General features: G+C 40.7%; 1 protein-coding gene across 1 annotated transcript in view; it reads left to right on the top strand.

The window, feature by feature from the left end:
- The window catches only part of DRC11 (dynein regulatory complex subunit 11), a 104,100-nt gene that overhangs the window by 10,698 nt on the left and 77,570 nt on the right, over window positions 1–15,832 (top strand). Inside the window, exon 6 of the mRNA XM_075511219.1 lies at window positions 10,886–11,076. Within this exon, the coding sequence (XP_075367334.1) occupies window positions 10,886–11,076 (191 nt within the window). The remainder of the gene's footprint in view (window positions 1–10,885; window positions 11,077–15,832) is intronic.

Below are 15,832 nucleotides of genomic sequence, written 5' to 3'. Positions count from 1 at the left end.
GGTGGTGTAGAACTTGCTGCAGGTTCGAGGGAATTTGACCTAGGCATGACAGAACAAGGAAATTTTATTAATCAATTTTTAATTCATAACTCCAAGACACTTGACCTGCCTTATTCCTGGAGCAGAATTAAAGCAGCAAAGTCGTCTTCTCCCACCCCTTTGCAAGCCACTGTATATGTATGTCAAGAGTAGGGAAAAGAGACATTAGAACTGCCATATTAATACGTCGATATTTCCATAAGTCCATCTAGAAATAACCAAGTACTCCTCACATCATACTGCAGAAGTACAGGGAAGTGAACAGCTGTCCATGGTCAGTTAGATTGCATGGGGTGAAAAAAACCCCAAAAACTGAAAGCACACCCTCTCCAGAAGGAACCTGTTCCTCCCACAGTTAGAGAAGGCATACCTCCTCCTCCCACCAACATCTTCCTTCCTAGCGAGTACCTGAGAAAAAGGATAAACTCTTTACAGTTGACATTTTCTTTGGCCGCCACCAATTCTTTGGGTGCCTTCGTTAGGCACTGAGGGGTGTCAAGCCTCACAGCTCTCTTCAACTCCAGCCACAGTAGCGCAGCCCTTGTACGAAGTTCTAGTAAAGCTGCTTCACAGCACCGCGTTACAGAGACATTCATCACAGCTCTATGTTTGGTCGGTTTATTTATACCTCTATGTTCTACAGTTCTTAAATGATTAATTTAGAAACTTATCGTTTAATTTTGAATTAAAACATGCTTTTTGCTTCTCCCAGACAATTTGGATGATTTTTTTTTTACCCAGCAATGGAGTTGCCCTTAGCTACGTTACAGGTTTGTGAAAACTAATTGTGCCTATAGCATACACCTGACAAGCATGTATCATCAGTTAAGAACGACCTTAAAATCTTATCTTTAGGAAGTAACATGTACATTTACCTAAGTTTTGCCATGTTAAATATGGATAACACCTTATGGACTATTGCCTTTAATATCTGCTGGTCATTAACAGTAAACGTGGCCAGCATAGCCAAACAGAGCTTTGGGTGCCGATTATGCCTCTGTTTAAGACAAAGAAAATTCCCAGAGATTTTAACTAGCGCAGACCTAAAATGGTGAATATTTTATGAATACTGAAAATAAACTAGAAATTATACCTTTTGCAAAACAAGGGATCGTTTCCTATCAAATCCCATGACAGTTTCTATCAAGTCTTAAAACTAGAGCCTTAGGAAGGAAATCTAAGTCTGGTATCAGTTATTGGAGGGTTCACAGCCAAGCACTCTTTTCACGGTGGCCGATAGTAGGAGTAACTGATAACTAGGATGTAAATAGCCTAGTTTATGGGGAGGAAATCTATATGATCATAGGGACGAAGGGAATTAAAACCAAACACATACAGTGTATTCATTTCCTGACCTCCATTTAGGAGCAAGAGAATTGATGTTTGCAACTCTGCACTCAAACTCATTATTCTTTATCAAGTATTTAATCAAAGGATGTGGGGAAAAAATGGATACCTCTAAATAATAATAATAAAAAAAATCTGTTCATCTTTCCAGTGTTTTTATATTCCCCATTTGTGTTTCCCTTTTACTTTTCATGCTGCATTCCCCTCCGTAGTCTCCAAAGGAAGCGAGTGGCAAGCAGGCATTGGTTCACACTGATAGATAGGCAGTGAGCTCCAAAGGTCAAGTCCCTTTGATGTATGATCATGTCACCCCTCTAAAAAATGACCACAGATCTTCATGTGTAAATATGTTGAATTTGCTTTTCTAATGCTGCACGACTTAGATAAATTAGAAGACCTAGCCATCCATTACTCCAAGTCCATCCCAAAGGAGACTTGGCTTTTACTGCAATAAATACAATTTCTCTTATAATTATAGCTATTTTTAAAATGTCTATGTTATTTTCATATAAAGACTGCTTTGCAAAAAGAGCTAGTCCATTTGAAGTTCTGAATAATTATTTTTTGGAAAAATTCAGTTGCATTGGCCAAAAAAATATGGAAATATGTGCACCAAAGACCAGGAATTGTCCAGTCTTTTACTTAATTCAGTATTATTTTCTTTACTGTCTACTTACTTCAGAAAAATTTATGTATCATTTCTGGAATTTGATTCTGTTTCATCTTTTGCTTGATGACAGACTTGAAGCCTATGTTCCAGAGATTTTTCTTGGCTCAAAAGTAAAGGCTCATTATTATTATTATTTATTAAAGCTTAATTGCAGAAACAGCATGATTCCCTCAGCACATGTTTTTCTAAATCTCCGATAAATCACAACTTGCAATACCGGTTTAATTTGTAAAGAGAGGCAAGCCTCACTAAGAGCACATATATCTTGATAACTGTATCCTGACCTGTTTCCTGATCTTCCTCACAGTGCTGTTTACTACCAGCTCCAGCGTGACCACCATAACCAATGTTCCAGGCGTAGGTCTGTGTTTAAGCCACACCAACCACACTGATGTTGCAAAAAAACACATTAAATTGTCTTGAAAACATGCACGTGCTGCCCAAACCAACCTGCATTTCCTTGCTCTGACCATTTTAACCGTTACAGTCCAATTATAACCTCCCATTTTTCCAGTTTTTAAATTAGTGCGGCGTAATACTTCTGGTCTGTTTCTGGCATTTATAAGTTCCTTGTCATTAAACACCACAGTTAGAGATTGCTGTGATTGTTTCATTTTGCTGCAGTGCAAACTAGCTATCAGCCTAGTGTAACTGGATGTGTGAACTGGTTTTTGGCAACTACTTTGTCTCAGGGTGGTGCAAAACAGCCCAAGCCTAATAATGGATCTACGCTCAGCGCTCTCGCTAACAGACTCTCCTAACAGGATAGACCCTGCAGGAAGTTATACTTACAATCTCAGAACACAGGCTACTGGAAAGAGGAAAAGCTGTTTTTAACATAAAATGTTAGGATAAACAGTTTGCAGTCAGACTGATTTATGGAAGGGTAGGAGCAGCCTAGGAACAAGGAATACAAAAAGACAAGACAAAATCCATCCCGATTTAGGGGCTCAGCCTACTGTTGCGACTTTGAGGCAGGAATACTCCGAAGGCCTGGACATCCCCTTGCTCATGTTTTCACTTAACGAGCACAAGTAATCAATCCCATCCGAGCCAAGTGCTCTACATACTTAAACAATTTATAGGACTGAGCCCTGCATGCTTTGGACATGCACGCACGTAAACACCTTCTTGTCTCACAGATACATCTATTGCTTTACAGTTACACAGCTCTCGCACTGCTCTATTCCATAATTTCAGCCCTTACCAAAGAGTTAGCGGCACAATACGTGCTGATCCGATTTTCTCACATAGTATTTCCACCATTCTTCCTCCTTCTATATCCTTTTCACATGAAAGGATCTATGTGATCTTAAATAAAAGCACTGTTCTCCCCTTCTTACCTCTTTTAAACATACCCGAATTTAGGCATGTTGTCTTGGATAATGCTTTTATTTATATCTGAGAAAACAGTCTGCCAAACATTCCTTGTTCTTTGAATTCCTGATAAATATAATTCATTTCATCCAGTCAGAAAAAAATTAGCATTTCCCAGAATAGCCTTCTGTGTAAACATTAGGCTGTGACTAAATAAATATTATATGGGATTTAACAAGCTGCAAACTCTGTAAGTAAGTGAAATTTAAAATATTTCTTCAGCTCTTGAAAGTGGGCAGTTACGGTAGTGGTACACACCAGGCCTGTTTTTATCAAGCATAAGATTAAAATTACTTTTGTTTTACTTGCAACCTAGATGACATTTAGATGTCAGCACAAAGTTAGATGTTATTTCACCAGGCATACATATACATCTAAACAGTGATAACTAATCTGTCCTGTTTTCAATAGAAATTTTAAACCTGCTTATTTTTGAAACAGAAAGACGCTGGGAAGCAAGAAGCCCGCCAAATAATTTGGCTTTCATTGGCTGGAGTCACACTAACAAAGAAATCACTACCTTTCAGAGTCCAAAACATACTTGCCATTTTTAGGAGAAGTTTGACAGCATGCCCATGTATAATATTGGAAATAAACATGACCAAAATTATATAAACTTATATGGTCATGAATAAAAACATTTTCTCCACTTTAAATTTTCTTTCATTGTATTGAAAAAAGTGTTGCGTGTCAATATTTTTATATACATATATATATGATACAAATCTATAAAACAGCCATTTCAAATATTTTTCTAACAAGGCCTCTTACTACAAATGCTTTGTTTGAATGCATATGACAATTACTTTAATTGGCAAAGCCATTGAAGTGAAGCATATAGTAGGGAAGCTTTAATGAATGCAATATATTTTGCTTAGTTGTTCCTTTTTTGTGCCTAATTCAGGAATTCAGCCATATAATTGATGTGGCTATCACCATTTGTGTACCATGGAACCTATATGAATACAATCTTTGTAAGATAAGAGACGTCTTTAAAACACATTCTTCCTGCAGCCAGACAAAATACATTGAGGAAATGAGAAAGCAGGAATATAGCTAACTCCGATATCAAACTTCTAAAGAGAATTTGGATCACCATTTAAAATTCAGTAGAATAACAGTCATGAGTAAAGAACAGGACCTCAGTTGCTTAGGTGGTAAATTCCTTTAGTCTACTAGTAAGGAGTTACTTGTCTGTGTAGTCCAAATGTAAAAAAAAAAGAAAAAAAAAAAAAAAAAAAGAAAAAAATCTCACTGTCACTACTGGTGAAAGTAAATGACCATTAAAAATACTTACTTTGCTTAGGAAATAAAGCCCTTCAGAGAAGCAAACTATACTGCTTCTGAAAATGAGCAATCTTCAGCAAAATGCTACACAACTACTACATTACTACATCTATCAAAAGATTACAATTATGGACAATACTGTCTGGAGCAGAACATTTACTGAAGAAGTCCCATAAAACCATCCAGTGTGTGTTTCAGCGGTGCTGTTTCAGGTCTAAGAAAAGAAGCTGTCCTAAATTAAGTACCCAGTAATAAAAGCTGCAGTAAATCTACCTTTCAGGCATAATATGAATGTTAGCCTTAAAACATGAAGTAAAATGAAATGTATTTATTTCGTTGAAACGAAGACTATCTTTCCTTGTAAGTGTAGTCGTAATGGAACAATTGAAGAGCAGTTAGTTCCACAGCATGGGGCCTCCTATATGTAGAACTGTAGCCTTAAGCATGTTCAGCCAGCCTGCACACCTCTAAGTGTTTTATAATGAACAATAAAGCGGTCTGTGTTGGAAAGAGCTGTTGAGCTGACTAAGCAGAAAGGCAGGCTTTTCAAGCTAGGAAAGAGCGGTCTATGCAATTGAGTTCCTAAGTCGAAAAGGGAAAACGTACAGAGACTTGAGTCACGTTGGCTTACCTGCGAGGAGCAGGGAACTTCTTCCTTCCTTCTGCTGGTGGGTCTTCCGCTTTCATAAAACCTAAATTCTCTTTGGGGAGGATAGGCGGAGAAGGAGTAAAGAACAGAAGAATCAAACAGCGCTCTCATCAGCATGCTTGTGACTGATGAGTTGGAATAAAATTCTCTTTTAGACAAATGTCCATTTTGCCTTATTAATTTAAACAAGGATTTTAAAGACAAAGCCCATCAAACATTAGATAAGTATTTTAAGTTAATGGACCATGTAGTCCTATTTTCCCACAAACTCAGGAATCTTCATATTATGTCCTATTTTTACAGCAACATCAATTATTAATATGTATACTTTTGCTGACAGAGGACCACACTAAAAATGTGAGTTTCGTTATCCAGTTCTGGGTCATTAACTGTGAAAAGCTTGTAAATATAATGGTTTATTCACATGGGAAGCCTTCATTAAGATGCATTATTCTACAACTGATGTGGCAGCATTGCATTATCAAGTTCACTGTCTCCATCTAATATTTGTAATTTGTTTCTAAATGAGTTGCTGTTTGTAGGGCAAGTTAACAAATTTGAATTTCACATGGCCAAAGAAATTTCTTAAAGACGGGAAAATGCTTCTTCCCCCAAGGAAAAGCTATTTATTAGTGTCTTACTGTAGAATGCCTCCCTTTGATTCAGAAGCAGAAACATTAGAGGTGCTGAGAGAAGCGATGTTAGAAATAAATTGGCTTTTGTCTTCCTTAACACGCACATTAAGTATAGAGGGCTATAAAAGCAGCACTCATCACGTTGTCTCGGTATAACTCTTCAGAGCTCCTGAACAAGCATGCGGGCACATGGAAAGTTGATCTGCAATACTGGAAGGCACAGGTCAAAGACTGGCCAGCAGGGAGGTGCTTGAAACCATCCTCTCACGCTGACCATCTGTCTTTTGGCACTCTTCCTGCCATTTCGGTACCTATTTTCTCGTGCATCCTCAGATGGCCGGAGCTTTTTCAGACATACTTTCTTCTGAAGTCTGCTCCTTGACAAGAGAACGCAAACTCTACCAGGGCTGTCATATAGACTCTGTCTCCGTTTGAAGACCCAAGACTGCTTCCACACTCGCCTTTTATCTAGTTCATTTTCTCGCTTTCTACCTGTGCTCTACCAACTGACTCCTTGTCTTGATCGTTCACACCCTTAAGTACACTTAGCTCTTATAGGCTAGGGAAGCAGTTTGTAAGGTAGACTCTATTTTACTTGTTAGCCCACGTACACCTAATTTCTTTTGATATTTCCTCATCCTTGTTTTCCTCACGTCCAATTCATTTTTTTGTTGACGTAACTGCGTTGATTTCAAAGTAACAGAACGGAAAGTCGGGCCGGTTGTACATTCACCTGTACTGTTTTACTTAAAAATCAAATAACCATGACATGATTTCCTCACTGCCATTCAGCGCTTGCCTCCTCCTCCCCCAGAACAGTAGCCAGCCTTCAGTTCCCGACATGCATCGGCCTCCCGGTCTTCACTCAAACAGGGCGCGCTGCGTATGTTCCGCATTAGACGGCCACGAATCCTTCAGGACTCATTTATCACAGCCAGCTCTGCTCTTCATTTCATACCGTCCCTCGCACATCTGAGCTGGAGCGCGTTATTGCCAAAGCTTTTGCGCTACCGGCGGAGCCCCTGGTTTGGCAACTGTCTGTCCAACGCTAGGCCAACTTCAAAGGACGTCATTTGTTATTAACGTATCTCCCCGCTACTCATCGCAACAGCTTGCCTGGCAGCGCCGACTCCCGCTCAGATCGAGTGTCTTTTTGTACCTGCCATGTCATCCTCTCTTGCTGGCTCCTCTCCAACACTTGCCCTCCCTCCCCAGCTTATCAGGCCGTCTAGGTCTGAGCCAGCTCCGCTTTCCCAGCGATGGAAGCCATCAAGCAACAGCATGTTTCACATCAGCAACGGCCTTTTCCTCCACATAAATAAACCCTTTTCCACGTACCTTAATTTCAAAAATATTAATAACAAGAAATCAATAGGATTGGAAAAAAGGGCAGTCAAATGAGCATACGGTCTTACCAGCTTTCCCTTTCATTCCTTTCTTTAGTGGGTTACTGAAGGTGGGTAGCTGGACTCTTGTTGGTAGAAGTGGTTCCCGTTTCTTTTGTTTTCTTGTAGTAAAACAGTTTTGGGAAAAGAAAATGAAAAAAATACGAAGGACAAATACAATAGAGCTTCTTTTCATAAGCTGTTCTACAAGGTTACGTCTGTACTTCAGCCTTAGGGCTTTGAGTGCAGCTCATAAGCTAGTATCAGCAGATATATTGATAGCTGTACGGTGCTCAGACAGGTAGCTGCGCAAATATTTACTCAAGGCTTGGCTGGGTTTTGCAGACCAGAGCGTGTTCTTTAGCCCTGTTGCTATCAGCATCTGAGCCAGCTGGTTTAGAGCTACCTGGACTGTGTCCACACCAGCTTCATGACTCTGGACTCAAGTATAGATACGGTCTGTATTAATTCACTTAGAGATAAGAATCTTCTGCTTCTGGTCTTGCTCACATGGGCATGTTCTTGCCAGTTCAAACAGTTCTTGGTGCTGATGAAAGTTATGCTGCTAGCAGATTCGCAGTGACAAGTAGCTGGTCATCAAAGGCTCCCCCAGGACTCGGTGGAGAGCGGTCCAGAGGAGCTGAGCAGGGGAAAGGTTCAGAGATGGCCAAGAGGAGCTCTCCTATCCGTGCTGCTGCACAGGGTGTCCTGCTCTCCACATTGTTCTGGTCCCATGCTCACCCACCACTTCCCTTGCTATGGCTCTGGCCCTCAGCTGCCTCCTTGGCTGGCTGATTCACCTTGTTATACTGGGAGACAATTAACCTGAGGAGCTGGGAGGGGGAGAAAAGATAAAAGGGATTATTTTCCACTTCTTGGAGAGCTGGACTGGTTCACCACAGGGTCAGGTGAGTGCCAGAGCCTGTGCAGGGGAAGGGAGAGACCACACATCCAGCAGTTTGGGTGGAGGGGGCACTGCCCCTTCCCAGCACCAATAAACTCTTCATCTGGTGAGCCATCTCACAATGTTTCACCCTTGAACATTCAGAGGCATCCTGTAGAGGAGCCTTTCTGCATCGGCTGCAGATCAGCCTCACTGAAGCTGGAGATATCCTTGTGCCCCTCGCACTGAGCTGCCTAGGCTTGAATATGGATCCTGTTGCTTCCCAAAGGAGACAGGAGGGGAGGCCTTCTGCCCACCCAGCAGGACATCTTCAGCATTCACAACTACCTTTGCTCATAGAAATACTCTTTCAGTCCCTTTCTTGTGCTCCCAAATTTCTTTCCCTTATCCCTTTTCTTCTCACGTATCTTCAGCAGGAAACGCTGGAAAACGTATTTCTAAGTGAAACAGCTCTTCCCCTGCTTCCTCTGGTGAGTATCTAGTAGGTTGTCCTCTGGGCATAACGCAGCATCTGTTCAGACGACGCTACGGCAGCGTACGAAGACACGGAAGAGTCACGTTGGCTCTGGCTGGCTCATCTCTTCGGCAGCAGCCCTGCTACCAACACCTCTGCAGGCAGTAGTGCTCTGATGGGAACTTCTCCGAAAAGCAGTTCCTTTAGCATTACTGTAACAAAGCCAAAGTTGAGGGGGAAACTGCCTGAGGGAAGTGGATTTTATTTCTAGATCTCAGTCTGGGAAGCAAGCCTCATGGGTCCTCCTCTGGTTTCCAAATGAGCCCCGAGAAAGCATCATCACATCTGGCTATTCTGAGGTTCATTTAATATTAGTAAAGCAGACAACGGTGAAATCCAGGTGAAATACAAATAAATAGTGTTAATATTAGCTGTGCCATACTTAAAAATAGGTGCCGGTGAAGGTGAAGATTGGAAACACTTGACCTCTATGGAAACTGAAACATGAGTGAAGGTAACATGTCAGGGTGAAAGGCAGCATTTTGGGTTATATATTCAGGAAGAGAGCATGTGCAGCCGCCTTTCAAAAGCATGCTGCTCTTCTTGTTTCCTCCCAAATATTTTCTCACTGGTGGCCTTGACCAATTCCTTTTGCATAGTGCGAGTCACACATCGCAGATGCAGGGAAGGCAGTAAATTGGTTTCCTGAACGGGGCCTCTGCACTTACTTTGGATAGTGTGCAATCCCGCTGTGTACTTTCCGAAACCAAATTTGCTTGGCACTTGTTAGTGATTTTTGGAACCTGGTCGAAGCATGGAAAAACACCACGAATAACAGATCTTAAATATAAGCTGGCCAAACCTTTGATAGAAGCTTTTTTGTCTTTGCAGGAGACCTCTGGAATTAGGACTTGGAGCACACTAGGAAGTACATCACCAGAGCAAGGAGAACATATTACTAAATTAGTCTGAGATGTGCTGATTTAAGGACAATTTCTATACATTCTGAAGGTGGAAGGCCAGAGCAGAATAGTATAGGTTTTTTTCATGCAGACCAACAGTCCTAGGCTTTTGCTCACATATGCTGCCACCTATATGTCAGATAGTCACTAACTCTGAAGAGTAAAACACACCATGTTAAAAAAACAGATTATCATATTTTTCTCCTCTTTTCCATTCTTAAATTTTACGTACACTATCAGACAATACGATTACTACTTCACAAGTATGTGGAAAATACTTTGTTCTAGAATTGCAAAAAACACCCCCAAACAAACACAAAAAAAAAAACCAAAAAAACCCCCACAAAGCTAATTTACAAATTAATTTTCAATATATACTTTCCTCTACACTTACAAGGTAGTAATAGCTTGTAAAACACTGGGAACATCTTAACTTTATCAACCATTGCAAACTAAAAAATGCAAAGTTTCAGACCACCCACACAGATGGTATTTTTCATGCTTCTGTATTTGCATACCAGAAAGACTTTCATTTTTCTCTCTCAAAGTACACATGTAAAATCAATCACAAAGCAGAAATTATTGTAAGACTTTAAACTGGCTTAGAAGGCCTTCTTGCCAAGGTTATCAAATCATGGGAAACTTGGGGAGCTATGATTTTTATTACAGTGTTTGGGGGTTTGTTTATTCTTTTGTTGTTGTTGTTCCTCAAGGGAAGTTGATTTCCTAAAGGAATATGACCAGCTGCAACAAAATACCAGGAAACCACTGACCAAGCAGTGCATATAAAAATTTAAGTGAACAAATTAAAAACAATACTGGCTAATTAAAAAGTACCAATGGGAAGTCCAAACATTTGAAAATTCAATTAAGAAATCTCTGGCACCCTTCTGACATGGATAAAGTTGGCATTTGCAGAACAGCAGCTTTCTCACCTGTCTCATTGAGATCCCAGGATCCCACGCTGGAAGGGTTGTTTTTGTACATTGCAATGTTGTTAATTAATGCTGAAACACTAACAATAGACCATTGTGTGCATCCAGGCACTTTTTATGAGCTCGGGGTTTTTCCCTGGCTTCCTGCAAATAAATTAAGGCTTAAGCTCAGATTCACTGTCAACCTGGCATTCCAGTTTATATTAAGTTTCTTTTAATTCGTACCTTTTGTCGTTTTCAGAGCCTACCTCCTCATCACTTAAAGGCAACGAGTGTTTCACAGATGCATACTGGGCAAACAAATGCCCTGCAAGGTGAGGTCCAGGAGAGACACGAGGAGGTATTCATCAAGGACAAGCTGAGAGAAACAGAGGGGCTCAACATCAAGGAAACTCTTCAGGATCAGATCAGCCAGTGTTTCATGGAGTGCCGGTGAGCAGGGATAAACGCTTGCCCCTTAGTAAGTCCATTTGCCCCAAGGAGCCTGATTTTGCAGTTCATGCAAATTGCAAAATCCATCTTAGAGTGGTGGTCCCAGTCCCAGCTGCAGAACTAAATCCCTGAACAGCAGGACTCCTAATTGGGGAAACCAGAATAACGCATCACTCCTTGCACAGTCCAGCAGGGATCAGAGGTGCACCTTGAAAAACTGACTGTAGAATCAGGTCCGCAGGGATTAACATGGGGACATGTTCAGATTGCATATTAGCTTGGGCTCCGGCTTTGTAATAAGAAGCATACTTAAAGTTTAGGCGCACTGACTTTTTTCCCCTGTCTGAATACATAAGGTTTAAGAGAGAGAACGCAGTCTTCTGTGAGAGAGAAGTATAATTATTTGCTATAGCAAATCACGTCACGTCACTGGTACTGCAATCCAGGTGCCTGCTGCTGGTATTATCCAGCAGCCGATATGAATCTGAAGTACTTTCGTACTTGAGGCCTGACCTTCAAGACACTCCTCCAAATGTAACTTCACTTAAGTGGTGCTGCTGATCTCAGTGAAACTTCACGTCTCAGTAGAGTTAAGCACATACTTACACATTTTTAAACTGAGTGCTGACACCTATAGTTCTCTCAGAAAGTTTACTTTAGCTGAACAAGTTTTAAGACTGGCAGTTTTAATATGGCAATACTGTAAAGCCTTGTACTAAGGAATATAGACTGGTTTTATAATATAGGCAATTTTTTCCAGGATTTACCCCATCCAGTGGGTTAGTATGTAAAAGTAAATTGGGAAGCAGTGCCCAAAAGTTCCAGGATTTAGCAGCAAGGTTTCAGCTGCTCTGCATAAAACTGCTCTACAAAAACACTTCCAGTGCTTTTGTGCCTTGAGCTGCTTGGTGATGTTACAGGGCTCATATTTGTCTTGTGGACTAGTGTCATGTCCATTAATCATTCAGCGTTTTTTCAGTGTACTGGACCAGCCTTCAGCATGCAGTTTCCAGTTGGAAACACAAATGCATTCTGATGAAATCCTATTTCTTGACTACTTTAATCAGGTTTTGGTAGGTATATGACGCTGTAGCATTTGTTAAAAAAAAAAAAGGGGGGGGGGGGCAATCAAAAATAGCACTTTCACACATCTGCCACAATCTATTTCTCTTCTTTCTTGTACTTTTGCCTCTTATAAAGAGTCAAGACTCTAGTATAGTTTTCCCCCATCAAGCTCTCCTTTAGAAAGGAGTGCTGGTTTTACAAACCTCAGTTATTACAAAGCACTTCCTCGTTCCCTAAATCAACCCCGTTCCCAGGGCCCGGTCTGCACGCTTCTTGAGCTGCCATTTCCTGCTGCTCCCCACAACTCCCAGCATGTTCTGAGCTACAGAAAGTTCTTATTTCCTTTGCTTAATATTACTCATCTAATAGTAATTCTCTAACATAGGTCAATCGTGTCCAATTAACTTGACTCTAGAGCTTGAGGAGAACTAACTGAAATACTGTGTGAACCAATAGCAATGTTTCCATAGGAGATTAGCAGAGAACAGTCAATCTCCCAGAGAATAAAGCTGAGCCATAAACCTCTTTAAAGACAGTTATGAGACATTATGAAAAGTAAAATCCATTCTATGGAGACACTTAACAGCAGAGCTAACCAAGAGCCTCACCAATCCAAAGGATCATTTGGAGGAAGCTGAAGCCATCGTTTGATCAAGGGAGGTGGAGAGGAATGGCTGAATGAGCAGTTCATCAAAACCCTTGCTACCTAATGTATAAGCCACCTCAGTCTCATGTCTCTCTGAAATACTCTGAAGATGTAAGGCGGAGTGTAAATGCTGAGCTTTCTTATTCAGTAGCCCTTACAAGTGAAATGGGACCTTGTTGCTACATTTACATCCCAGATGTGCCCAGGGGCCCAACTTTAGGTGAGACTTCAAGGCTATAGGCAGACATAGTCAGTATCCCAGCATATAAATACGTGATTAAACAAGTTATAAGGAGTTCTTTAGCTAACCTTTAAGTTGTCTGGTCTGGTCTAGTCAGGTTCAGTAGTCTTGAATCTCATCTAGACTTAAAAATGAACAAAGATTAAAGCAGATATTTGAATATAAGCACCACATTAACTGATCTTGGATAGCTTTACGGATATGTTTTTCCCAAGCAAGTAATTACATATATTAAATGGGACTAAGATATACCCCCACACAGCATTAAGTGATGACCACTGCTTATAGATAAGCCTTTAGTCAGACATGTTGTTGTGCTGCAGCCGAGAGACTGACAAAACAGCTCCCCTCCAACCTCGCAGAATAACCACAGACAGAGCTGCTTCTCTGCCTACTCGTCTAAAATAATCTGATATTAAAACAATTAACCAAAAAGCAATTTTAAGCTAAATCAGACCATTTTGATAGAGCACAGTTAAAGAAATGCTGCACGTGCAGTTGTGTGGTGTGCCCGAGTGCAGGGTCACCTCTGATGGCAGAGAGGCTGTGACGGAGTCGATGCAGGCAGAGCACTGTGTTTGATCATACTCCCCGTTACTCTCTTCTTTTCAATTAACTGTCCAGCATCGTCTCTAAAAATCAGTAAGGCACATTTCAGCCAAGACTAGACAGATCTCATTGATAAAAGCTACTCTGGTGATTTAGCAGTGTGGTAGATAAAATCCTACCCCCAGTGAAGCCAGTGGGAGAGCTGCCATCAGCTTCAGCAAAGGCTGGACATCACCCAATATTTTAGTTCATTTGAATCCGGCTGAGTGATGCAGTGATTTACGGGACTGAGAGGGGTTGGAGTGAGCTGCCTGCCATCCTGCTCTTCACAGGAGACCTCTATGTAAGAGACCAAAATAATTTTCCTTGCAGACAGATTCACTTGCATCCAAAATAGGTTAAAAAAAAAAAATCAGCACATTTCTACACATGGGAAGCATGTGTGTCACACAGAGCCAAGCTTTCCATGTGGTGCGTGCCAGAGACACTGCAGATCTAACAGGAGTTGCGTCCTGCTTCTGCCTGGCCTGCCGAACAGCGGCCAGATCTGAAGTGTCGAGGTTTACATTAATTATTACCTGCCAGGATATATTTTGGCTCTCCACTAAGCCAGTCTACGAGATCAACAGCTAAATGTAGCTTATAAGTTATTCTTTAACTAGACTTTTTGACAGAGTTTACCATTTTCCATAGTCTATTAAACAAACAGATAGCTAAAGGGGAACAAAAATTCTTTTGAATAAATTTTGCTGTTACGTACTAAAAAAAAAATAAACCCAAACTTCTGTATTCTATCCTTCAATTGGGAAAAGATATGATAGGAAATACAATTAGCAGGTATCGTCTTTCAGCACAGCTGCTATTAGATTACAAAAGCAATGAGCACATATTAAATTTCTCCGCTTGTAAGAACTGCTATAAATATTTACCACTTTCTTTGCACAAGGGAACACGCATAGCTTCAGTCATTTCAAGACCCAAAACAGCTTCTTATGAAGATAGCTTCTAAAAAAGCAAAATAAAGCAAAACCCAAAGGAATAGATTAAACAAAAACGTTCCAGTTGCTTATAGCAATTCCCACTGCAGAGAAGACAAAATATTTTTGATATAACACTGTGCATTTCACAGCCTTACCATCCATCGCTCTGTTTATCTGTGTTGACTTCTGTGGAGCTGTTCTTATTTGGCTTGCAAATTATTCACATAAAGCTTTCTAGATTTCTATTTGGCCTTGTCCCTATGCACCATACTAGAAAAGAAAGATAATTTTTTTGGAAAGCTTTTTTAAAATAGCATCATGCAGTATACCTACAGGCCTCCCTTTTTTCAAGATAGCTATATGATTCATAGAACAGGAGTACAAATGTTCCAAAATTAACATTTGCTATGTTTATATACATCTGAGCCTGGATTTTAATCACTTGACTCACACAGATTCCAGCCATTACATTAATAACAGAGTTTCATATTAAAATATAGCAGTTGCATAGCTGGGGTTTTAGTTTCAATTTCCTGTACTATTCCAGACCCGAAACATTTTTCTCCAATTTCACATTCAGGGTTTCGCACTGCATACGCAAAAACTGTCATCGTTGTCTTCTCCGCTCTTTATGCGTAGTACGTACCAACGGTTCCCAAATTATGAATCTTCCTCGGAGTCATCCCTAAAATAAATAAAGGGGTGGGGAGAAGAGGGGAGAAGGATGCCCTTATTATACAGAGAAATATAGTAGTATCTTTGTCTAAGAAAAGTCTTTCTCTGACAGAAATCAATACGAAGGATAAGAAATCAAGATGAGGTTTTTATTACCAGAGATAGCCTCAAGAATCACAGGGGAGAGCCTAACACACAGGCTTTGCTGTAATGTGTCTTATGCCCTCTAGCTGTAACAAATTACGCTGTGAATTTCTTGGAGGATTTATATGCCGCTGCTCAGTGCTCTGGGGAGCGTTTAATCAGTGGCATTGCTGACCTAATAACAGGGGATCCAAGTAATAGCAACTTTTATGTACGTTATGTGTTATTCCCACAGATTTGGGGATTGGTTTTCTGGAGGAAGGAGGAGGCAAGGGGTAAATGTGCTTTCATAATAGGTTTACACTTTACTGATTAGCTTTGAATGATCTTCTTGCTCTGCCTGCTGACTTGAGTGCTGTCAGAAAAAGAATCGGCCAAGCTTCATGGTGGGTGAATGAGACTCCTTCTGAAGCAGGGGGTCCCTGCGCTTTATTTATTCATTTGGAACATTCCTGA

The sequence above is a fragment of the Mycteria americana genome, chromosome 9 (assembly GCF_035582795.1).
Source record: "Mycteria americana isolate JAX WOST 10 ecotype Jacksonville Zoo and Gardens chromosome 9, USCA_MyAme_1.0, whole genome shotgun sequence".
In the NCBI taxonomy this organism is placed as follows: Eukaryota; Metazoa; Chordata; class Aves; order Ciconiiformes; family Ciconiidae; genus Mycteria; species Mycteria americana.
The sequence above is the reverse complement of the archived record's forward strand: the minus strand, read 5'-3'. Positions and strand labels throughout refer to the sequence as shown.